Source organism: Musca autumnalis, unplaced genomic scaffold (genome assembly GCF_047663935.1).
Source record: "Musca autumnalis isolate F117 unplaced genomic scaffold, ASM4766393v1 scaffold_5, whole genome shotgun sequence".
NCBI classification, from domain to species: domain Eukaryota; kingdom Metazoa; phylum Arthropoda; class Insecta; order Diptera; family Muscidae; genus Musca; species Musca autumnalis.
This window is the reverse complement of record NW_027412088.1, coordinates 63,200,809-63,226,934: the sequence shown is the minus strand read 5'-3', so window position 1 is coordinate 63,226,934 and position 26,126 is coordinate 63,200,809. Positions and strand designations below refer to the sequence as shown.

Here is a 26,126-nt window from a genome sequence, read left to right as displayed (position 1 = left end):
ATTTCCACAGTCGGTCCGAGTTAAATGGACGAATTGCGCGTCGACACCATCAACTTGGTCTTCTCACACTTTACCGCCAGACCCACCCAGATTCTCCTTCGGCCTTCATAAAGGTATCAGTTACTTCTTTTACTGATCGGCCTATGATGTCTATATCATCAGCATAAGAAAGTAACATGTGACTATTGGTGTAGATTGTGCCACTTCTTTTGACGTTTGCCTCTCGTATAACCTTTTCCAGCAGGATGTTAAAGAGATCACACGAAAGGCTGTCTCCTTGTCTGAAACCTCTTTTGGTACCAAACTTTTCGGAGAGGTTCTTTCCTATTTTAATTGAGGACCTCGTGTCAGTTAAAGTCATTTTGCAAAGCCGGATGAGCTTTGCGGGGATACCAAATTCAGACATGGCTTGGAATACCTTTGAACGCAGCGGGCTGTCGAAGGCTGCTTTATAATCGACAAAAAGGTGGTAGGTGTCGATCTGCATCTCTTGGGTCTTCTCCAGGATTTGCCGCAGGGTAAATATCTGGTCAATGGTGGACTTGCCAGGTCTAAAGCCTCATTGGTATGGTCCAATTATCTCGTTGACCATAGGCTTTAGTCGTTCGCACAATATCCCTGACACGATCTGATAGGCAATAGGGAGTAGACTTATGCCCCTATAGTTAGAGCATACAGTCTAATATCCCTTCTTGTGGACGGGGCACAGGATACTCAGGTTCCAATCGTCGGGTACTCGTTCTCCCTACCAGATGGTGCTAACTAGCTGATGAATACACCTTATCAGCGTGTCGCCTCCGGTTTTGAACAGCTCGGCTGGTAAGCCATCGGCTCCTGCTGCCTTATTATTCTTCAGCCGATTTATTGCTGTCTTTACGTCATCTTGGCTGGGCGGTATACATTCAATACCATCTTCTGGGATTGGGACTGTGGTATTTTCGTCGTCTTCGCTGCTATTGGATACCAACAGTTTTGAAAAATGTTCTTTTCATATCCTGAGTACACTATCTGTATCAGTTACCAAATTACCTTGCTGGTCTCTACAGGAGGATGTGCCTGTACCAAAGCCATCAGTTTGATGCTTGACTCTTTGGTAGAATTTTCGGACTTCATTCTGGCTCCTGTACATCTCGATTTTTTCACACTCCCGCTTTTCCATCTCTCTCTTTTTCCTGCGCAAAAGACGTTTCTCCTCTCTCCTTTTCTTCCTGTATCTCTCTCGAGCGCTATGCGTTGCTACGTATTGTAAAGTAGCCCTATATGCCTCATTTTTCTCTTCGGTAGCAGCACGACACTCCTGATCATACCATGAATTCCTTGGTGGAGGGCTCTGCTATCCAAGTATGGATTTTGCGGCTGTTTGCATGGAGTGGGCAATGCATTGCCATTGCGCTGATATGTTATCGGGATGAGGAGGACTTTGATTAAGCAATTGGGCTAGTTGAGTGGAATATTCTGTGGCTATCTGTTGTGATTGCAGCTTACCGATGTCTAACTTTCGTGTTGTGTCTGTTCATACTTTGTTTGCTACGTTTAAGCGGGTGCGTACCTTTGCTGCAACAAGGTAGTGGTCCGAATCAATGTTTGCGCCTCGGAACGATCTTACATCCAACACGCTCGATGAATGTCTTCCATATATCACAACATGATCAATTTGATTTCTTGTTTCCTGATCTGGAGACAGCCAGGTGCCCTTATGAATATCGAGATGATTAAATCTGGTACTGCTAACTACCATGTTTTTTGCAGCTGCAAAGTCTATCAGCCTCATACCATTGTCAGATGTTTCACTGTGGAGGCTGAATTTCCCGACTGTTGGGCCAAAGATATTCTCCTTTCCAATTTTGGCATTAAAATCGCCTAGAATGATTTTAATGTCATGGGCAGGGCAACTGTCATATGTTTCTTCTAAGCGCTCGTAAAATATATCTTTGGTCTGTTCGTCCTTTTCTTCAGTGGGAGCATGAGCACAAATAAAGCTGATGTTGAAGAATTTAGCTTTTATTCGAATTGCAGCAAGTCTTTCATTCACTGGGGTGAAGCTGGATACCAGATGTTTAGTCTCCGACTAACCACAAATCCGCAACCAAACTCATGCTTTACGTCATGGCAGCTATAATACAGTGCGTCACCTTTAGGTGTTGTTGTGACGCCTTTCCCAATCCATCGTATTTCCTGTATGACAGTAATATCGACCTTGTACTTTTCAAGTACGTCTGCCAATGCGAAGACTGCACCTTCTCTATAAAGAGTGCGATTCGCAGATCATGGTCCTTAAAACGTTTGCGGAGTTCGTCAACTTTAGAGGGGGTTGTTTTTCTTTTCTTTGGTTTTTTCATAGTATGCGGTTTTTTCTAGGGGAGGGTTACTAACCCGACGCCCAAACCCAAGTTTTTAACATTCTTATGGGAGAACGCGCGGCACATGTTAGCTCACTACCTTTAACGGGTGTTAAAGGCAGTTCCCCAGGTGACACCACGGGGAGGTCAGTGTCCACTTGAGATGAAAGAGGGACCAAGAGGCTTTGCCATGTTAAAACCGGTCAGGACCGTTGCTTGGTATCTTCCATCCCCTACGTCACCTAACCCGACTACAACCCAACATAATATGCCTCTTTCTTCCTGGGACCACCACAAGCAACCAAAATTTCGTAACCATCCGATCAAAATTATGACCTGTAGCGTGATTGCAAAAAATGGAAGAATTGGATGCATCACCGGGACCTTCATCAACACCCAAAATTTGGTGACGACCCGATCAAAATTTTTGGGTGTTTATGCGGGCCCCTTAGAGGAAGAGGCTTATTAAGTTTGGTGATAGTCGGATAATAGTTAGGAGTCGGAATAAGCAAGAAGGTTATGTAGAGAAAAGTCAACGTTTTTTCTTATGCGAATATCTCCGCTTCTGGTAGGAGTATTCCAAAAGGAAAGCGGTAATGCATCCAATTCTTCCATTTTTTGCAATCACGCTAATGGTCGTAATTTTGATCCGATGGTCACGAAATTTTGGTTGCTTAGGGGGGTCCCCGAGAGGAAGATGCATTTTATGTTTGGTGGTAGTCTGATTATATTCCCTAAAAGAACTGTTTACCAGAGAAAAGCTTATGCACAGGGTTAATGGTGTAGGGTATCACATGGTCCGCCCGTTCCCGACTATAGCCTTTAGTCACTTGTTTTAAAATATCTTACATCTACAAAGCTACTGAACCGATTATCTTGAAATTTTCGGGGAATGTGCAGGGATGGCTTCCGGTTGAAATAGGAAGTATACTTTCTAGAATTTCGAAGGAGGCGGGGTACTTCCCTTTGCCATATTTAAAAAACGCCATATCTTTATGAATGAAAATCAAATCGTCACACAGAGGGGAAATTTGTGTTAAAAGTTGATCAAAAGCCCTAGAAAGCTCATTTATAGTCCGATTTATATAAAATTTTGCACAAAGCATAAGCATATAAGGATTAATCCTATAGAAAATAATGAAAATCGGTCCAGATTTGGATGCAGCTTCCATATATATTCGCATCTGATATGAGATAAAAATGCACCAAAATCACTGAAATTTTACACATGCAACCTGAACAAGCCTAAAAAAACATTGAGCCAATTTTCAAACAAATCGGTACAGATGTATATATAGTCCCATATACATATATTTCATTCCAAATTTTATTTTTTGAAACTTACTAAAATTAATTTTTTCTCAATTCACATGAGAAAAGCCGAGAATGTTTCTGAATAATGCAAACATATTCGATAGGTGTTGGTTTAGTCTGATAAATAAGAGCCCCGGTTATAACGCGGAGCAAAATTTAGTGTGAGTAAACCTTGCAATTCCATATAAAAATATTTCATATTTTAGTTGAGAAAAATTAGATTTTTTCGGAATGGCGCAAATATGCGCAATTTTTTATGATTGAATCTGATATTTGAGACTCAAGCGCATAAAACATTAGAAGAAACTATGGTCGGGAAACGACGGGGAAATAGACTTTTTCACTGTTGAAATTGTAGTAATCATAAAAATTATCATAAAAAAAATTCATAAAGAGGATATGTATCACCATTATTAAAGAGCAAAGATGTAAACTCAATCTGAAAATTTTAAATGCTAATCTTGTTCGGAGACTATACAAAAACAATAAATCTTGAAAAATATAAAATTTCGCGAATATAATGTCATTTTAATGTTCACCTAATTTCTTAGTTTTCGAAAATGTACTTTTTGTTTTCAGTATGGCTGAGTTCAATCGACGCTGCATTGGATTGGTTAATCTTACAAAGTCGAGGATGGTTGTAGCAAATGTAGAAAAGAGTCTGGTTGCCGTTTATCAACATTTTTTCATAAAAAAAACGATTTTCATATTTTGAGTTTTGAGCAACTTTAGGCATATGTTTCCCCTCTGTGCGTCATAACCCAAATTAGGTTTTTATGGAAAGAAAATTTTAAAGCGCCCACTTTTTTTTCAATTTTCTGTTTAAATTTTGTCTGCAAAAGTACTGAACCGATTTTCCTGAAATTGTCAGGGAATATGCAGGGATAACCCCCGAACATATTTCATTGAATTACAGAGGGGGCGGGGTCCCCCCCCCCCCTAAGATATATTTTTAACAAACGCTATATCTGCAAAAATTTCGCATGTATCGTTTTAAAACTTGCGGATTAATCTACAATCTAGGTACTTCTTTGGGGCCTAAAGACCCGACCACGCCTGTTTTTATACCCTCAGCATTTATGCTAACGAGGGTATATACACTTTCATACGGGCAAAATGTGCCTCATCGAAATAATGGTTTTAGACCCCAAGTATATTTGGACGAAATGTGTTTCAGACAATTTGGAGTCGATTAAGCAAGGTCCGTCCGTCTGTCTGTCTGGCTGGTGCGCACGATTACACTCAAACGGAAGAACCGATTCGGTTCAAATTTTGGCTTTCGTAATATTTTTTCCAAACTTAGTTTAAGATAGAAGATGAGCTATATCGGTCCACTCCTTTCGGCACCTCCCCCACAAAAGTTCGAAAATGTTCGGAAAATTTGTGCACACCATAACTCTTGAAGAGAGTAACCGATTTGGTCCATACTTTGCCCATCGTGAAATGTGTACGAGACTTAGATAAGGTTTTAATATGGACTCAATTGGTCCACTCCTTCGGGTACCTCCTACACAAAATTTCGGAAAAGTTCAGTTTAGGGACTGCACTCGAATCTCTTTGATTTTTGTTGTAGCAACTTGTATTCACTGCCCCCCCATACGACGGTACAAGTTTCATTAAGGGCAAGTCCATACTTCCTGCGAAAATAGCCTGAAAGGTGCAAAAATCCCTATGACACCGTGTGTAGTGGTTGGAGCACAAGATAACTCTTGAACGGATCTGCCGATTCGGACCAACATGTGACCTCCGTAATATTTTGTGCAACCTTAGTTTAAGTTCGAAGATAAGCCATATCGGTCCACTCCTTCAGGTACCTCCCCCACAAAAGCTCAAAAATGTTCGGAAAAATTGTGCGCACGATAACACTTGATGGGAGACACCGATTTGGTCAATACCTTACACATCCTAATATATCTACCAGATATAGGTCAGGTTCGAATATGGACTATATTTGTCCACTCCTTCGGGTACCTCCCACACAAATTTTTGGATAAATTTAAGACCTGCTCTCGAATCACTTTGATTTTTGTTGAAGTAACCTACATTCGCAGCCTCAATTACGACAGTAAAAGTTTTTTCAGGGGCAAGTCCATACTTCTTGAGAAAACAACCCGAATGTTGTAAAAAGCCCATATGGCGCCATATGTAGTGACTGGAGATCTCGAACAGAATACTACGTTCGTCCACACTTTGGATATCGTAATATTTCTTCGAATATTAGATGAAATTCGAAGGTGGTGCTTACAGGTCCACTCATTCCGGTACCTCCCCAAAAAAAACTCGAAAATATTCGCTAAAATAGTACGCGCGAATATTGTCAAAACTAAGTTTATATTCAAGTTTGGTCCTATCTGTCCGATCCTTGAGGTACCACCCACACAAATGTTCAACATTTTTGTGTGGTTATGGGTCTGTTCTAGTATCCTTCCTGTTTATAGCGATATTATGTTTTTCGTAGGCTAGTATGGTAAAAAAGCCCTATCTGTCGATATTCCCGCAAATTTTTGCGCTTTAATCCTATCCATATTTTTGTCGACTGATACTTTCTTACTTGTTTTAAATATTTTTAGCTCCAATACTACTAAACCAATGTATAAGCCAAAGTTATGATTATATCGGTTTCAGCATAAATATTTGGAGCCAAAATACCGAACCACGTCCAGTTTTTTTTTTTTTTTTTTTTTTTTTTTAAATTTGTTATATCTTGAAAACTGATGACAACGCACACTCTTTTCAATACATAATTGTACTAAAACTACTGAACCTAATTTCATGCAATTTTCAGAAAAAGTTCAGGAATGTCCCGTAGTCAAAAATGCTAAATATTTGTAGAGGATTTTTGGGAGCCTATTGTTATGTAATCGCTATATTTACTAAACTGATGAGTGCATCGGCTTGCAAATAAATTTTCAAGACAACAGTGGCTGCGCCTCCGATCAAGAAAAACGATATATTTACCAATTACCTTAAATGGTAAGGTTCAAAGGTCCATCAGCCATGAAAAACTAAAACATATAACTCTCAATAAGCGGGAGAATTCAACTTAACAGGCGGCATGGACGATAATAAATCCTAAACAGCATCAATGGGCGGAAAATCCGACAAAGTCCGTAATAGAAAAGAAAGGTTACAGACAAAATCTGTTGATAACATTAAAATTCTCCTTGGTTTGACAATGGATCGAAGAAGTGAGGTAGAAAATACCTATTTTTGAATTGTCAAGCATAAAGTCCATAAAAAGTTGTCAATAAACTTCATTACGACGGGCCAGCAACGCGGACCGGGTCTGCTAGTATAAAATATAAATATATACATATAAATAATAATATAAAAAATATAATATAAAATTATTCATTGGCATGGTTTTTGCTGCATTGACCTTATTCTGCAGTTTGTAGTTCATTGCCGCTGGTTATGAAAATTACTTATTTACCCTCATCTTATTTTCGGTCGTCTTTATAGAAGGACGAGTGGGATGTTTAAAACTATGTCCACTCCTCATACTTTTGGGTATTGAAAAATATGTATACACATAAGATACTATGGAATTATTTGTCTCAATATAATTGATATCCGATTTATTTTAATATTAAATATTTTATTCATTATTTTCAATGTAAAACTAATTGCTTCCACCAATTAAATTTAAAATAATTGGCCTCGTAATTTCATTTTATTATTGTGTCAACAATTTGGCACTGTGTGTGTGTGTTTTTATGTCACTTGTGCCATAATCCTTTTGTCACCATAAAAGCTCAACCTTGTAAATAAATGAATAAATATTTTTTCTCCTTTCATATCTGTCAATAAATCCAAAATAAAAGTTAAACCATAAATTGAATACTTTAAGGATTAAAAGAATTATGATTATTTTTTTTATTATTTATTTAAATTATTACAGCATAAAAAATCAACAGCAACAGTGAATTATGATTTGATGCATGATTTATGCGTTGAGCTGTTCAAATGAAATCAATTAACGTTGAGGCGATTATTTATGTCAACCAATGAATTGTGAAACTGATTGTTCAGTGCACACATAAACACACACAAACAATTAAGAAAGCAAAAAAAAAAAAAGAACGAAGCAAATGAATACAGAAAACTCAATTTATTCACCCATAAATACATAAATACCATGGAAGATAAATTTTTATTTTTTGTTTTAAAAATACATGCACACACACATACGGGGAAATTAAAAATTTTAAATATTTTTAAAATAATAAATAATCCGTTATTTATAATAAATATTGTTTCTTTTTGTATTTTAATGTTAAATCGTCTTAACAGATATCGGCATGGAAAGGATCACAGGTAAGTTTACCAATCGGGTGTGTTGTTGATGTAAATGCAGAAGATGAGTAAAATGCGAAATAGACGATTTATTAATCAGTCCTTTGAATTGGAATTTAATTTTAAAATGGTTAAAAAACTTCTACGAATTCAGCTTATTTATTCAGTACAAAATAAATTCAACCTTTTGCTACAAACGCTTATAAAGCATTTAAATGCCTATGAAAGGTCTTCGCTCCACACAAGGCCTATCTCCCATAAAAGACCTTCTAAACGTCTTCTTTTCATGGGAGATTTCTTAGGGTCTTCTTTCCCAAGAATATCTTTAGGAGGTCTTATTTCGTTAAGAAGATTTTCATCGCATTGAAAACCATCAGAGAGTTTTCTTCCCATAGAAGACCTTTGGGGGCTTCCTTTCAGTGAACATCATTAGAATACCTTTAAAAGGTCTATTTTTCATCGAAGATTTTTAAAATGCCTTCTTCTCAAGGAACATCTTTAGAAGGCCCTCATCCCACAAAAGACCCTTAGAATGTCTTCTTTCTTTAGAAGGGTTTCTTTCCATAGATGACCTTTAGAGTGCCTTCTTTCCATAGAAGACCTTAAAGCAGTCTTCGTCCCACAGTAAATATATAGAGAGTGTTCTTGCCAAAGACGTAAAGACTATTAGAATGTCCTCTATCCTTAAGAAGATCTTTAGAAGGTATTTTATCTCTTAGAAAAGTTTTTGGGACCTTCGTTCCGAAGAAAAAGAATGCGGTCGACCTATAGAAGACCCTTAGGAGATCTTCTTTAATAGAAGACCTTCTAAAGCTCTTATTTCCATAGAAGACCTTAAGAAAGTATTCGTCCCATAGCAAACCATAGAAGACCTTAAAGCGGTCTTCGTCCCAAAGTAAACCTATTCTTGCCATAGAAGGCCATTAGAAGGTCATCTATACTTTAAAAGACATTTAGAAAGTATTCTATCCTTCAGAAGACCTTAAGGAGGTCAGAAGATCTTTTTCCACCCACGTTCCCAGAAGGTCTACTTTTAATAGCAGAGCTTTAGAAGGTCTTCGTTCCATCGAAAACCTTCAGAAAGTCTTCTTCCATAGAGGGAATTTAGGGGCTTCCTTTCATTACACATCCTTAGAATACCATTAGAAGGTCTTTTTTCCATAGAATATTTTTAGAATGCCTTCTTCCCAAGGAACATCTTTAGAATGTCTTCCTTCCATAGAAAATTTTAATAAGGGTTTCTTTCCAGAGAAGACCTTTAGAGTGCGTTCTTTCCATAGCAGTCGTTTAGAATGTCTTCTTTTCCTAGAAGAAGCAGTCTTCGTCCACACTAAACCCATAGAATGTATTCGTGCCACAGAAGACCATTATAATGACATCTATCTTTTAGAAGACCTTCTAAAGGTGGTCGACATATAGAAAGTATTCTTACCACGGAAAGCATTCTTACTGTCCTCAACCTATCGTTAGCCACCCATATCATACCAGAAGCCTGGAAAGTTGGCAGGGTGGCCCCGCTACTGAAGCCTGGCACGTATGTCAGCAGAGGTGAATCGTGCATGCCGATTTCGGTCCTGTCGCCAGTAGCAAAGATCCTAGAGGCACTACTCCTCGCCACGATGAGAAGGTGTTTCCAGTTGCCCAACATCAGCATGGATCTCGGAAAATGCATAGCACTACAACAGCATTAGATGCCATATCCACACATATCAGTAAAGGACTGAACCCGAAAAGGCCGTGCGACCGAACAGTCATGGTGGCGCTTGACCTATCGAAGGCTTTCGATACCGTCAACCATGCCAAGCTGTTCGAGGATATAGAGAAGACTAATCTCCAGCCCTATTTTAAACGTGCGGACGCCAGTCGTTTGTGGAATTCAGAAACAAGAAGTCCAACCCCCGTAGAGTGAAACAGGGAGTTCCCCAAGGAGGGGTGATATCTCGGGAACTGTTTAACCTCTACCTTTCTGAAATTCCACACCCTCTAGACGGTATAGAGATCGTGATGTATGCGGATGATTGTACGATCTTGGCGTCGGGTCCTATCATCGATGACATATGTATGTGATAGGTTAAATATCTACATAGCGGACTTTGTGCAGTTCTTCCATCTGAGGAATATGAAAATATGCGCCGCTAAATCCACTGCCACACTGTTCACCACATGGACGGCTGAAATGAGGCTCCCACTAAACATATTGGTCGATGGTGCACTGATTCCGACCACTAACTACCCCAAAATACTGGGTTTAACGTTCGATATCATGTTTAAGTCGTCCGCACATGCCACAGCTATTTGCGATAAGATCGGAAGTAGGAACAAGGTGCTCAAGTCGCTGGCCGGAAGCACTTGGGGAGCTGACGAAGAAACCTTGTTGGCCACCTACAATGCAATAGGCCGGTCTGTGGTAAGCTATGCGGCGCCAGCGTGGTTTGCAAAGGTTAGCACTACGAAGTGGAAGAATATTCAAACCTGCCAGAATGCTGCCCTGAGGACTGCAACAGGGTGCCTCCTCATGACACCATCTTCATGAGGAGACGAACATTTTACCGGTGCGTCAGCACAATAAAATGTTTTCGATGCAGTACCTGCTTGGGTATTATCGCAGTGAGCATCCCTGTCACGATTTAATGGACAGGCTTCCTTCACCCAGCCACGTCAGGAGAGATCTTCATGATCTAGAGAGAGAGGTCCAAAGGTATAAAAGAGAACCTCTAGACCAACGAGCTTATCAGGCAGGCTTGGATAGCATTCACACTGACATGGTTGCGCAGGCAGTACAGAGATACAGTGTGAATGCCGTACTTGGAGACCACCCCCCATCCCTCGCAGCAGAAGAACACCAGCTGCCAAGGCAAACACGAGTGGTTTTAGCCCAGTTAAAATCCGGACGATGCAGCCGCCTCAATTCGTATTGGGCCCGAATTGATGCCACAATACCCAACACCTGCCCAGCATGTGGATTGGGACCACACGATACACTGCATTTGTTTAGCTGCCCAGCTAACCCCACTCACCTCTCGTTTTTCTGTGTTGGGAGCAAAATATCCCGGAATGTCTGCTCCGGATTCTTTTGGTCCGTGCCGGGATGGAGGAAAACCCAGGACCAATATATTTGTGCTCGGTTTGCCACATCCGCAGCTTCACCCATATCCAAACTTCGGTAAGATGCAGTAGATGTCAGGAGTGGGTGCATCTAAGGGGTTGCTCTGGATTTGTCCACGCGAGGGACTACGACAAGGACTATGTTGCTGCATGCTGCGCGAACATAGCCCTCAGTGAGTCGTCGTCAGATTACGAAACTCCTTCGTCGTCAGATTACGAAACTCCCCCGCAGTCCCCTCAACAGCAACAGCACGCGCAGCATTTAACACCAGCTGTTGTTGTTCCAATCCTAGAAAATGCATCCTTTTTGCAATTTAATTGCAATGGGCTCCTAGGTAAGATCAATGAAATAGTGGAATTTATGAATCGGAAGAAGATCAAGGTCACGGCGGTTCAGGAAACCAAGCTCAACGGGTACGCTCCTACCAGAATTAGTGGAGAGTGTCACAGTTCACCGGGTCTGACAAATGATGTTACCTGCCAGCCCGTAATTTCTCTTGGATCAGACCATCTCCCCATAAATGTCACCTAAGCAGATCACCCAATTTCATCACCTCTGAACGCCGCACATTCGTTTATCATAGGAAAGCTGATTGACCAGGTTTCACAGAGTTCACCAATCTCCGCTTCAGAGAACTGCCCAATCCCTCCGATGTTCGGGTAACGGAAAGGACGTTCCGAGACATAATCACTCCTGCTGCCGTTCGCCATATACCTGCTGGTCGAATATCAAAAGTAAGACCAAACTTCCCAGCAGAGGCGAAGGGATTAGCAAATGAGCGTGATGAGCTTCGTCGAGCCAACCCCAGTGACCCCAGAGTCAGGGAGTTGACACAGGAAGTGAACAGGCTGGTCGGCGAACATAAGCGGAACAGATGGTTAAATCATGTGAAGAGTTGCAACAATGGTGAATTGTGGGCAACGGTTTAGTCACTCTTAAACCCCGGAAGCAGGGAAGATAGGACCTCAGTCACGTTTGCCGACGTTACGTTGACTGAGCCGAAGAGGTGCGCAAGTTATTTCAATCGACAATTTGTCGAGCACCCCGGGAGTGACAGGGCGAAGAAGTACTACGTCGCATCAGATCTCTTCCTGCCGAAGATGAACAACCACAGTTTACAATGGATGATGTTGCGAATGTCATCAGGAACGCTAAATTATCCAAAGCGTTGGGCCCTGATGGAATCTCCATGGTAATGCTAAAACACCTGGATATGCCGGGAGTGGAGTATCTCACTAAAATTCTCAACCTGTCGCTAGCCACCCTCATCGTTCCCGAAGTCGGGAAAATGGGCAGGGTGGTCCCGCTACTGAAGCCAGGATACCAGCAAGAGTGAATCGTACAGACCGATTTCGCTTTTGTCGCCTGTAGCAAAAACTCTTGAGGCCTTAGTCCTCCCCAGCGTCAGAAATAGCTATCTAGTTGCAGATCATCAGCATAGATTCCGTAAGCAGCACAGCACGACTATGCACGCCATATCCACACATATTTGTACAGGACTCAACCAGAGACCGCCGTGTGATAGAACAGTGATGGTGGTGCTTGACTTATCAAAAGCCTTTGATACTGTCAGGCACTCCACGCTGTTTGAGGACATTGAGCAGACAACCCTCCTGCCAAATCTGAAACGTTGGATAATCAATTATATGTGCGAACCCCGGTCATACGTGGAATTCAGGATCAAGAAGTCCAAAGCCCGTAGAGTGAAACAGGTAGTTTGCCAAGGTGGGGTGATATATCCGGAACTGTTTAACCTCTACCTTTCCTGTATTCCGTCCCCTCCAGATGACATTGAGATCGTAACGTATGCGGATGATTGTACGACCCTGGCGTCAGATACCTACCATGATGACATCTGTGAAAGACTGAACTCCTATTTAGCCGATCTTACCACTTTTTCCAAGCGAGGAATATGCAGATATCCGCCACTAAATCTAGGGCCACTATGTTCACCACAATGAAGGCGCAGTATAGAATAAAGTTGAATGTCGTGGTCGATGGTAGCAGAATTCCAACCATAAACTGCCCTAAAATTCTAGGGGCCACATTCGACACTACGTTGACGTCGTCCGCGCATGCTGCAGCTGTCTGCGACAAACTGAAAAGCAGAAACAAGGTCCTCAAGTCCCTAGTCCCGCCAGCACTTGGGGTGCAGATAAAGAAACCTTGTTGACCACATATAAAGCGATAGGTTGGTCTGTGGTAAGCTATGCGGCGCCCGTTTGGTCTCCGAATTTAGTTGATACGCATTGGAAAGAGATTCAAACTTGTCAGAATGCCGCCATGAGAACAGCAACAAGGTGGATCCTCAAATCTTCAGTGGACCATCTACATGAGGAGGCAAAGATACTTTCGGTACAGCAACACAATGAAATGCTTTCGTTGCAGTACTTGCTCGGGTGTTACGTGAGAGCCATCCCAATCACCATCTGCTGGCTAGGCCCGACACAGCTAGGCTTATCAGGAAGGATATTCCTGCTCTAGAGAGGGAGGTCCAACAATATAGGAGAGAACCCCTAGATCGACAGGCATATCAGGCAGGTCTAAATAGCATTCACATGGACGCAGTTGCTAAGGCCATAAGCAAATACAGTGTGAATAAAGTCCTCGGAGTACATCCCCCATCTATCGCAGCTGATGAGTGTCAGCTGCCACGACAAATCAGAGTAGTTTTGGCTCAACTACGCTCAGTATATTGCAGTCGCTTAAATTCCTATTGGGCAAGTATCGATAGCACCGTGCCAAACATCCGGCCAGTATGCGGCATGAGCTCGCACGACACACTGCACATTTTCAATTGCCCTGCCAAGCATACTCATCTAACTCCAGTGGATCTGTGGTTACATCTCATCGAAGCAGCCACTTTCCGGGAACTGGAGATAGACCCAGAGCTAGATTGAGCAAACACAACAATAAACACTGTTACGACAACAACAACAGAAGACCTTTTTCCATCGACGGTCTTCAGAAGATCTACTTTTTATTGCAGACTTTTAGAAGGTCTTTCTTCGATATAGAAGACCTTTGAAAGGTCCTTGCCCATAGAAGGCTTTTGAAGGTTTTCGTTGTAAGAAATTCTTTCAAAGGTCCTTGTTTCAGGGCAGAGAATCAGAAGTTCTTCGTCGGAAAGAGTACCTTAAGAATTGGTTTCGTTAGAGGAAGGTTTTTGGAAAGTTGTCTTTCCATAGAACAACTTTAGAATTTCCTCTTTTCATAACTAGCTTCAAAAGGTCCTGTTTCCATGGTCCCATAAAAACTTGTAAAGGTCTTCTTCCCATAAAAGATTTCTAGAAGATCTTCTTTCCATGGAAGATCTTTAGAAGCTCTTTTTTCCATAGAAGGTCTTCGTCTCATAGCTGATATTTTGAAGGTCATTATTTTCCATTTATTTTCAAATTTTTCTTCTAAATGTGTAACTCCATATTAAGATTCTTCTTTATTTCTATCCCTTTACAGAGCTCCCTCTCAAAGGCCTTCCGTTTCAATACAAAATCATCCCGGAGCGGTAGCTCAATTGGTGACCGCGCCTCTGTTGGGAACTCCACCTCCCCAACACCATCGTTTAGCAGCTCAGAGGGGGGCGGAGGAATTTACGCCACTGTAGGTGCCTATCCATATGGAAGTCAAATATACCAACAACCCACACACTCGCAGTACAGTAATCATCATTATCCTCCACCGACAACAGCACCACCACCGCCACCACCCGTTGGCGCAGCTGCATCAACGCCATCGTCAACATCATCGTCACAACAACAGTTACATCACTATCAACAACAACAACAATTCTACATACATCCTCAACAGCAGGCAAATGCCCATCGCATTAGTGCACCACCAGCAGGCACAGGTCTGGACACACCAACCGATTCTAGTCTTCTTTTTGAACAACATCGTCGTGTTAAGAGCATCAGTGATATTGGAGCTACAGCCGCTGGCTCAACTGTTTATGGTACCTCAAATCGTGATCGTATGAGTGGCATAAGCGGTCTCAGTAATATGGGCCTTTCCGATACGGCCAGTATAGCAAGCAGTGGTGGCCTTATGGCAGAACATGGTAATCATTTGGGTGGTTCTGCAACAGAATCCTCCAATTCACCCGTATGAGAATCAGTTATAATGTAAGTCCCAGGCATAATGGAGCCAAGGACTTGCATTTAGCACAAGAAGCACCAACCCACCCAAGCGCACACCCCCAAACACACACACTCACTCTCGCCAATTAAGCGAACATACAAAGGTATGTATGAATGTCCATTCGAAATGAAAGGCCATTAAATTTCGAGTGCTACAACAGCAACAGCAGTGTGTGATTATGGCCAGAAGAAAATGTAGGTTAACTCAATTTCAGTTAAGTTAAAAGCATTTAAAATCAATCGTAGTTAGTAATACTCAATTATCGACCAAACCAAAACAGATGATGATGCTGATGCCCATGCCAATGTGGCAAAGTTTGATACAAATTCACATTTACATATCGACGCCTCCAAACAATAGTATGCTAAGTCGACTTAGCATGTTTTCAAGTTCTTTATATTTTTATATTTAACTTCCTTTAACTTAAATTCTGTCAAATTTTGGTAATGATCGGACAATCCGAACAGAAGTTATAAACAAATATTTACTTAGCATAGTACTGAAGGTCAAAGACATTTCCAAACTTTTAGAGCTTGTCCTGCAAAACTCGCTTTTCAGAATTAGCAAACTATTATTTCGAGGTGTCGAACGTCCTTTTACTTAAATGCTGTCTAATTTTGGTAATGATCGGTCAATCCGAACAGAAGTTATAAACAAATATTGACTTAGCATAGTACTGAAGTTCAAAAAAATTTCCAAACTTTGAGAGATTCTCCTGCAAAACTCACTTTTTAGACTTAGCATACTATTATTTGGAGGTGTCGATATAACAACAACAACAACAGCAGGCAACAGTAGCCAAATCGCATTATACTCCTAGTATCCAACCAAATGCCCATAGCAATTAAAAGGTTTTTTCGTTCGTTTCTGCTTCTGTTTTCGCTTTGTTTTTGTTTATGTGTTGCACATTTGCTGTCTGTTGCACACTTTTCCTTCAGTTCTTTTGCTGTTGTCTTTTTTTTGCTATTATGGAATGTAGCTGACCCCATGTTGTCTCAGTGTGTCCGGTTGTGATTATGTGTGCACATAATTTAATCTGCACTTCCGTTAATTTTGTTTGTTTTTGTTTTGTTGTTTTCGAACAAAACTCTCTACCAAACAAATTAAGTTTTTCAAACCTCAAAAACAAAACCTATTCACCAGTTATATTCATTTAAATTGCGGTATGCGATTGTGGTGGCAATTGGCACAAATATTTATATTTCAATCTATATTGAATTTTGTGGTTGCTATTTTCGTTTAGCGGGAGTAGCATTTGAAAATAATGTGGTATTTGAAATGAATGACATTAAATTAGTATTATTATTGGGATTAAAATGAAAATTTTGTGGTGAAAAATGGCGAACACCTAACATTAGGGGCTACTGTACTATGGAGGCTATATCAAAACTTCCTGCATAGATAGAAGGTATTTTGAGGTGTTCAGCCCAACAAATTTCCCGATGTTACTATAATTTGTTGCGAGAAGGTAGAAAATATCATGTCTACGAAGATGGGCCATGTCAGCCAGGGACGTACGAAGGATTTCATTTCGGGGGGGGGGGGGCCCAACTTGACCAAAATCCATAAAATTTTAAAATATCGTGGAGGGTTACGTAACGCTATTTTAAAGGTTGTTAGTTGACTTTTATTCATTATTGAGACAATGTATTTACAATCAATAGAGAGAGTTCACAAAATTTAAGATACAATTTTAAAATTTGGTACAGAGTAATATATACTATGCATTAGTTCTTGGATATTTTGAATTGAAAATTAACCATATCAGACCACGTTATGTTATACATTTCCAACCACATTCGCTCATAATTGGCATTTTGGTTTGTAAATTCCGAAGAGAATTGCTGTTGTTTTCGCTTTAAGTATTCGAAGATCTTACCTTAATTTCTAAGAATATCAGCTGTATATGGCTTTTGGGTTCCTTTTGGTTGAAGTGGTTAAAATAGACCCACATGTTAATGCATATCGAGATATCTCCCTGTAATTTCAATCCCATTTTTAAAAAAGTTTTTAGTTTGACAAATCTTATACATATTAACATCACATAAATCTCGTAATGGTATATGGTATATTGTAATACGTGCAGCCGCTAGTGCATATTGGACTTGGTAAAATTGGTTGATTCTAAAATTTTCTCGAAGATGATAAAAACGGGAAATAAGGCAGCAGATATGAAGGTTTTCCACGTTTAATCAAATAGAGGCGTCGGATTTCAAGAAACCGATGAAATGAAGAGCCTTAAAACCGAATAGTTATTTTTCAACGTCTAACATACCCAAATTTTAATATTTTACATAAGTTGGTTTGTATTATTACCAATGGTACCCAATATTATTTCAATACCATAAAGAATCTGAACAACAAATTTGTCAAAATAAATTTCTAAAAGCCCATGATATATGGTAATGTTTTCCAACTTTCAGTTCACGCACTTCCATTCTCACGATATTGACCCAGTAATTTTTGTTTGGATACCATTAACCTCGAAAATAACATAGCAAATATGGATTATATTCATTACGGAACTTCGAATTCGCTTATTTGTTGATACTGGAACGATATGGCATAAAGAAGTAAATCAGAAAATTTTGGAAATTTCAAACAAAAATTTTGAAAATATTTCTTACAAAACTTGTAAATGAAGCACATTTTCCGTACACTACATACAAATACACTTCAAAATAAAATTTCATTTAAGATCTCCAAAAATAAAAAATTATTTATGAGAAACAAAAAGGTAATTATCTGTTAAAGTAGCTCAAAAAATTGTGTTCGACCAAACCATATCGGGGGGGGGCCCGGGCCCCCTGTGCCCCCCCCCCCTGCGATTCATATTTAGCTCAATGATATGGCACCTACTGTTTATCGCCGAGTCCGAACGGCGTGTCTAAAGACACCACTTATGGAGAAGTTTTTCAAGGCTGAAATACTCAGGAAATGTCGCCAACATTACTGAGGGGTATTTTGCCACCGTTGAAAAATGTTTGATGTTGCTTGGCCGGGGAATCAAACCCCCGACCTTCTGCGTGCAAGGCGGGCGTGCATACCATGGTGGCACCACTTTTGACACAAATGTGAAATATTGTACACCATATGGAACAAAGTGACAAAACAATTTTTCTATGTTTGGCCTACTAAATTAAAAACTTCTACTATCGAAAAACTTGGATGTTTTTAAAATATTAATTTCATAACTGAAAAAAGTTTTGGCTTTCGCGTCGACGCGTGGATATCTCCGAAACTAGAGCAGATAGGAGAAAGCCGACCAAAAATTCAGAAAGAGAATACCGGCAAACCCTAAAAACCACCTGTATCTCATAAAGTCAAAAATGGCGTATGGAACACTTAAGCATTGTGGTATAGATTTTTAGTTGCATTTTTTACCAAACTTGGCGATATTTGAGATTCTTAGTGGCCACAACACTTCTCCAATAACAACTGGCGATGTAGGCCCATGCTTTGGATAGCCCCAATATAACGGTACTTCCCGATTTTCTGTATTTTTAGGTTTTAAGCTACATTTTGTTAACTGAACTAGCTGTATATTTGGCATTTGAGGTTCCTAGCGGTCACAACACTTCTTCACCAAAAATTTTCAATATGGGTCCATATCTTGGTATAGAGCCCATATAAGGGTACCTCCAGATTTTCGGTATATTGAGAATTTTAGCGATATATTTCTAACCGAACTAGCTGTAATTTGATTGTCATTGGTCACGAAACTTCTCCAACAAAAATCGTCACCATAGGCTCATGTTTTGATATATGCCGCATGCAAAGATACCTCCGGATTTTAAGTTTTTTAGGAATTTAGTTACTTTTGTTGACCGAGATATGGGTAAATTGACATTTGAGGTTCACAGGGTCACAAAACTTCTTCAACAAAAAATTGTCAACATAGGCCACACTTTGATATAGCCCCCCATAAAAAGGTATAGTCCGATTTCAGGTATTTTGTGGAATTTAACTAAATTTTTTGACCGAACACCCAGTTATTTAACATTTGAGGTTCGCAGTGGTCACAAAACTTCTCCACCATGTCCATGTTCCATAGAACAGGTATTTTGAGAAATTTTCTGACCGAATCACTTGTAATTTAACATTTGAGGTTGCTAGTGGTCAAAAAACTTTTCTACCAAAAATTGTCAGCATAGGTCCATGTTTTGATATAGGCACCATTATATAATGGTACCTCACAATTTTCTATATTCTCACAATTTTAGCTACAAGTTTTAACAGACTTAGCTGTAATTTTCCACTGGATGTTCCCAGTGGTATAGCTACCCATTTTTGGTAGAGCTCACGTATAATTGTACCGCCCGAGGTAATCTGGGGAACTAAGCTAAATTTTTTTAACGAACTAGGTATTTGAGGTTCGCAGTGGTCACAAAACTTATCCCCTAAAAATTGTCAACATGGGTCCATGTTTTCGTATAGCCCCCATATAACGATACCTCCCGAATTTAGTTGTTTTGAGGAGTTTTCCTACATTAGTTGACCGAACTATCCGTAGTTTGACATTTGAATTTCCCACTGGTCACAAAACTTCTCCAACACAAAACTTTTGGTATAGCTCCCATATAAAAGTACAGCCTTTAGGCTAGAAAGGGTATATACACTCTGACCAAACATGTGCCTCATCGAAATAACGGTCTTACGGTTTTAGACCCCAAGTATGTTTCGACGAAATTAGTTTCCGACAATTTGGAACCAATTTAGCCATGTCCGCCCGTCTGTCTGTCCGTCTGTCTGGCTGGCTACTGCGCACGATAACTCTCGAACGGATAAACCGATTCGAACCAAATGGGTATCGTAATATTTTGTCCAAACTTAGTTTAAGTTCGAAGATGGGCCATATCGGTCCAGTCCTTCGGTTACCTCCCACACAAAAGTTCAAAAGTTGTCTGTAAAATGGTGTGAGCGATAACTCTCGAATGGAGCAATGGATTTGGTGCAAACTTTGCACATCGTATTATTCCTTCCAGAAATAGATCGGATTCGAAGATGGGCCATATTGGTTCACTCCTTCAGGTACCTCCCACACAAAATTCGGATAGAGTGAAATTTAAGAGCTCCTCTCGGATCGTTCTGAAATTTGTTTCAGTAAGTTGTCCTTGCGGCTCCCTTTACGACGGTATAATTTTTTCTTGCGTAAGTCCATACTACCTGAGATATTGGCCTAAAAGTTCCAAAAAACCCTGACGGCACCAACCAAAATGGCAAATCCGCAAGCTAATTCTCGCATGGCGTTTCTGATTGGTGCAGACTTTGCACATCATATTATTTCATCCAGTCATGTATCACGTAGGAATATGGGCTATATCGGTCCATGCCGTCGGAAAAGTAAAGTTTAAGAGCTCCTTTCGCATGGCTTAGATTCCTTTTCAGTAGGTTGTTCCAGCGGGCTCATTTACAACGGTACAATCTTTTTCCGGAGTAAGTCAGTAAATACTTCCTGAGATAATGGTCCAAGCTGCAAAACCCTACCGGCACATACAAAAATGGCTATTGTGTAGATAACTCTAAAACTTTTTCAAAACTTTCTTTCAAACTTAGGTTAACGTAATTTAATATTTCGAGTTCTCTATGAAGAAGTTTGGTTACTAAAAATGTTTGGTATATGTCAATGATAACCTATATTAAAATTTTACTGTCTTTTCTTCCATTTAACTATTTTAATAAGTATCATATTTGTTCGATGCATCATATCAATACAACCAGCAAAACGCAATATATCAACCCATGTTTCAATTTCCCAAATTGCAAAAGTTGTATCCTTTTACCTCATTCCACTACTACATGAAATTTTCTATTATTAAAGTTATTTTAGTATAACGCAAAAAAAACTGCCGGCTTTATGCAAATGATACGATATTGCATAACTCTGCATTACTTTATGCAGGCAAGCGTAGCAAAAGTAATTCGTAATTCCAACAGTGCGTGGCACATATGTTCCGTATAATTAAATAGCTATGTTTGTATGTATCTATGACGTATGTGTGTGTGTGAGTACAGCAAGCAATTTATGATGGCATGGATCAGGGACGTACGCAGGATTTCATTTCGGGGGGGGCACAACTTGACCAAAAATCATGAAAAATTCAAATGTTGTGTAGCGTAACGTAAAGCTATTTTAAGGGGTTATGGCCACTTTTAAGCATAAGAAAAGCCATTTTCATGCATTTTTTATAAAAAATCTATTAAACCTTAATTTACCTTCTATTTTTTTTTTTTTTTGAAAAATCTTGCATTCAAATGCCCGCTTATAAAGCACTATTTTTACTAATGCATGCCCGCTTATAAAGCACTGTTTTTACTAATGCAGTTTGCGGTAACCACTGTAGTTTGAAAAAGAATAAACCGATCAGCATATATTTTTGTGGGATCATTACCTAATAATCTTGTCCATTATCGAAAAGGAATTAAAAAAATCAATTTTTAAAAATTTTTAACAGTTAAAATCAAAATTTCGATTTTAACAAAAACAAAACACCGTACAGAATTGATATTTTTTCTGACTCCGTCAGCAGTTTTTTTAAGACGCTCTCGGTTAAGCACATGATTTATGTGTACAATAGTCCCATAAAAACATATAAAGTGCCACTTCGAGGAAAAGACGTTTTTAGTTTCTATGCTACATACAAAACACAATAAATGTTTCCCTTCGAAAGCTCATATCTCGGTAAATATATATACATATATTCTATTCTATATTTTATATGAAATAATGGTACAAAGTATATAAATTCAATAAATAATAATAAATTCAATTAATGACAATAAATTCAATTCATAATATTTAGTCACAATTTACATTAGGCGAGTTTACCTGCGGCAAGTATCAGTTTGTAGGAGAGACACGTAAGGGGTATGGAAGTGGAAAAAAAATTGCTCGTACCGGCAATTCCTTTTATATTTTTCGTTTTTGACATTATTTTCATTGTTTTGAAAACAAAAATTGCAGAAACAGAATTGCCTGTATAAACGTAATAGGCAAGTTTAAAAGAGAACGAGAAAAATTGCCGCAAGAAAAATCGTTTAATGTAAATTTGGACTAAGGATACAATTTTAAATATTTACAGAGTAGAATATTTAGAATTGAAAATAGACAATATTGGGCCACGTTCTGTAATATCGCCATGTAAAATTTATTGAAGTATATTGAAGTTTTTAATCATACAGGTCCAGCTTATGGTTTATCGCAGAATTTTACAACAACAAAGAATTGCCGTTGTCTTTGCTATAGCAAGATTTTCACTATTTCGATGATCTAAGCCTAATTTTTAAGAATATCGGCTGTCGTTGTCGTTGATATGTTTTCAAATGAAAACATTAAGAAAAATTTAACAGTTTTGGAGATATGGTGCCAAATGTATACAAATTATGGAATTTTTAGATATATTATAAAATATATTTTTTTTTTTCATTTCTCCAAATATTTTATTTTGGCCCTTATCTACAAATTTGCTGCAAAGGTCAGAAGAAGATTTGCATTGGTTTCAGAGATATAGCCCCGAGTTTTTTAAAAAGTCGATATTTAATAATGTTTAGATAGAACCATAAAATCCAAGCTGTATCTGACTCAACAAAACGGAACTAGGGCTTTTGTACTTTGGGTCTGTACTTTCAAAAAATCCTCACTTCAAATTATTTGCACAAGATTACCTTAAAAATGTTGCACAGTGTTATTTACCGAAAGAGATAGATTCTGATACCAGGATTATTTTTACTTTTAATATTATTTTACAAAAGAAGCGTTATAATTTGTTTTCTTAATTATACGATTAGAAGTTTTTGGACTCGATGAAAAAACACTTTGATGGACTTAGTTCTATATAGTTTTGACAAATAACAATCGATCCTTATTGAACCCCACATAATTATTCACTAATAATTATTTGAGAGACACTCCTCTCGATAGTTACCGCGCCCATAAGCTTTTTAGTTGGCCACCGTAGTGTTTAGAGCTTTGTCAGGAAGCATAAACTTGTCCAGGAAAAGTAGGATATCGCTGTAAACAAGACTACAAAATGTCCAAAGAATCATCGCACAGTCTTTAAACTGCAGTTATGTTAGACTTGTATAAGAGACCTGAAGATATTGTGTTCGATTTTAGACCGAATCGGTTAGTCCCTTCGACTATTTTAGTGAACATGTTTGAACTTTTATGGCGGAGGTACCGATATGACTTAAATTTAATTTAGACAAAACATTACGAGATCCATAACTTGGACCGAGAGTTATCATGAGTTCCAACCTGCCAGACAAACAGAGATACAGACGGACGGACGGTGGTAAGTACTTCCATCTTGGCTGAAACGAATATCGTCCAAACATATGTGAAGTCTTAAATCATTATTTTGATGAAATCTATACAATCCTAGTGTATATAATCTCGTAATCTAAAGTCTGCGGTTACAATTATACTTCGGTAATGATAAGAAAAGATCAAGTGACGCACAAAAATTAATTTGTCTTCATTATTTTCTCATACTGTTTAGCAGCAAATTTGTCTAAAACAGAATAACAAAATTTTGGCGATGGCAGTAAAATAAATTTCTAATTGGCTTTCAATATGTAGTCCACGAAGGACCGACCCTTCATACATTTTATTCAATAGATTTTTTTTATATAATATTTCCATTCCCATAATACTGAACTCGTTATTTTTGTTATAACCGGATGAGTTTTAAGCCTCGAGAGGTCTATACAGTTCGAATAAATAATAGACATGGGGTATATTCATTAAGGAATTAGCTTTTGATAGTGGTATGATATGACATGAAGAAGTAATTCAGATTTTATTGGAAGTTTCTCTCAAAAACAGCTTACAAACAAAAATTTTTAAAATATTTTCTTACAAAACTTGTTAATGATGTACATTTTCTATTCAGAAACTTAAGAAACTATAAGTTTTAATTTGAAATCTTCAAATATACAAACATTTTTAGGCGAAAAAATACAATAACTAGTTACAGTAGCTTAACAAATTTTGTTCGACCAAACAATTTCGGGGGGGCCCGGGCCCCCCGTGCCCCCCCCCTGCGTACGTCCCTGGCATGGATATGCGTATGCCAAGGATTTAGCATTTGTTTTTCAACCATACAATTATAGATGGAGGTTTTCGTTTTTATTTTTGAATTAATGTGAGTGGTATAACTACACTTACATTAATATAAAAATTGTAAAATATCTAAGGAATTTAAGGTTATATTTTTGCATTTTTTAAGTAAATTCGTATTCTTTTTGATTTTTATGTCATTTTAACCCAGATATGCCCAAGGCTTGATAGTGATCATGATCATTTTTTGCACATTTTTTCTATATTTTCCTCTCAAAAATTAAAATTTTGTGTACTGGGCCCCTCCGCAATGGTGTCGAGATGTATTTCTAGCTATATCCTTGAGGTCAGAAATAAAAACGGTACTCTGATAAAGCTGTCATCTCATGAAAACAAGAATGTTGTGTGTCCAATATATAGGACATTGGGCATATCTGGGTTAATTTAAATCAAATGATCAAAATTAGTCATTGTGGAATACACCATATATTATGATATGCGTTTTAAATTTCCCCACACTCATATCTGTGTACACACATTTATACATACATACATACCCATTCATTTGCTGATGGTACATATTTGTATAAATCTATAAAACATAATAAAGATTTCAATTCTTTTCTTTTTCTTCTCCGCACTTTTGCATAATTGAGGTTTAATGTTATGAAACATAAGACAAATATAATTTCATTTCCTTTTCCCAGTCAAGCATATTATTTGAATGGATGTTTGATCACACACAGCAAATAACATAAATGTGTGTGTTCATATACAATATGCACTCACATTTGCATAGATAACAAAGAACAAAAAAAAATTCTATTGAAATTGAAATGCAAAAATAATAAATGCAAATTGTTCATAGGAAGAAATATGGTCGGTCTCTTTAAAAGGATTTCTTTAAATTGCATATTATTATTATCACTATAAGTCAAGTCTTAGTCTGGTTCAGTTATGTATGAATGTACATGTATTTATAAAATTATTAGGTACTAAATGGCTAACAAATTCGCTTAAATGAGACATATTATTCGTGTTAAGAAGGATGTATTAATACCTTAGGTGACCAGTTACTATAAGCCGAGCTAAAAGTAGACCTCCAATCTCTGCGATCCTTTAATTGTTATTTCCAATATTGGGTACCACACTTTTCAATCTTAATTAATAATAATAATTTTTATTCTGCAAAAAAGCTAATTTTTCATTCAAGTCATTCTAGTAAGGCACCAATCATCATGGCCTGATTTTGCCAATGTAATCGCTGTAATTCGGTATGTTCCACTATGAATGTTCATAATCACCGTCAACGCAGTGATCAGTATATCTTCAGAAGTATTTTTTTCTCAAACACACAAAGTAGGGCCTTATCTCCCTTAGCAAGTACACATGAATTTGTTCCGTTCATTAGCACCTGTAATGGAACATTTGTCTGGCAATTGGTGGCTTTATTTTTCAATTACTTATTCATTGCAAAATATATGTTGAAACAGTTTCATCGATATAATAGCTGCGTCGCTTTGTATACGTATGTAACAACAAAACAAGTAAAAAGTACTTAAGTTCGGCCTGGCCGAACTTGTTATACCCTCCACCATAAAATAGTCTTAATAAAATGGAATAATTAGGGTCCTTTCACAATATTAGGTGGAAGAACTTTTCGACAATGGATAGACTCCTACTGCCTCCCACTATTGCTTAAATTTCACTGTTCACACAAATATTGGGGCATAGATAATTCCCTTTTGGAAATGAAAGCCCTTGGTGTGTGTACATTAAAAACCCCGAAGGACAGATGCGCCGTGAGAAGAACTTCCGCGTTATAGCGTGATGAAGTTTTTGCAAGAAACCCTGTAAGCCATCAAGAATTAGC

At 38.5% G+C, this 26,126-nt stretch overlaps 1 protein-coding gene across 2 annotated transcripts in view; it reads left to right on the top strand.

Moving 5' to 3' along the window:
• Positions 1–17,908, top strand: part of Liprin-gamma (liprin protein kazrin) — a 298,932-nt gene extending 281,024 nt beyond the window's left edge. The window contains exons 14-15 of one of the 2 annotated variants that reach the window (XM_073989565.1): positions 7,947–7,970; positions 14,512–17,908. In XM_073989565.1, the coding sequence (XP_073845666.1) occupies positions 7,947–7,970; positions 14,512–15,162 (675 nt within the window). In that variant the 3' untranslated portion in view covers positions 15,163–17,908. The remainder of the gene's footprint in view (positions 1–7,946; positions 7,971–14,511) is intronic. The other variant, XM_073989560.1, reaches the window with a different exon arrangement.
• The last annotated feature ends 8,218 nt before the right edge of the window (positions 17,909–26,126 follow it).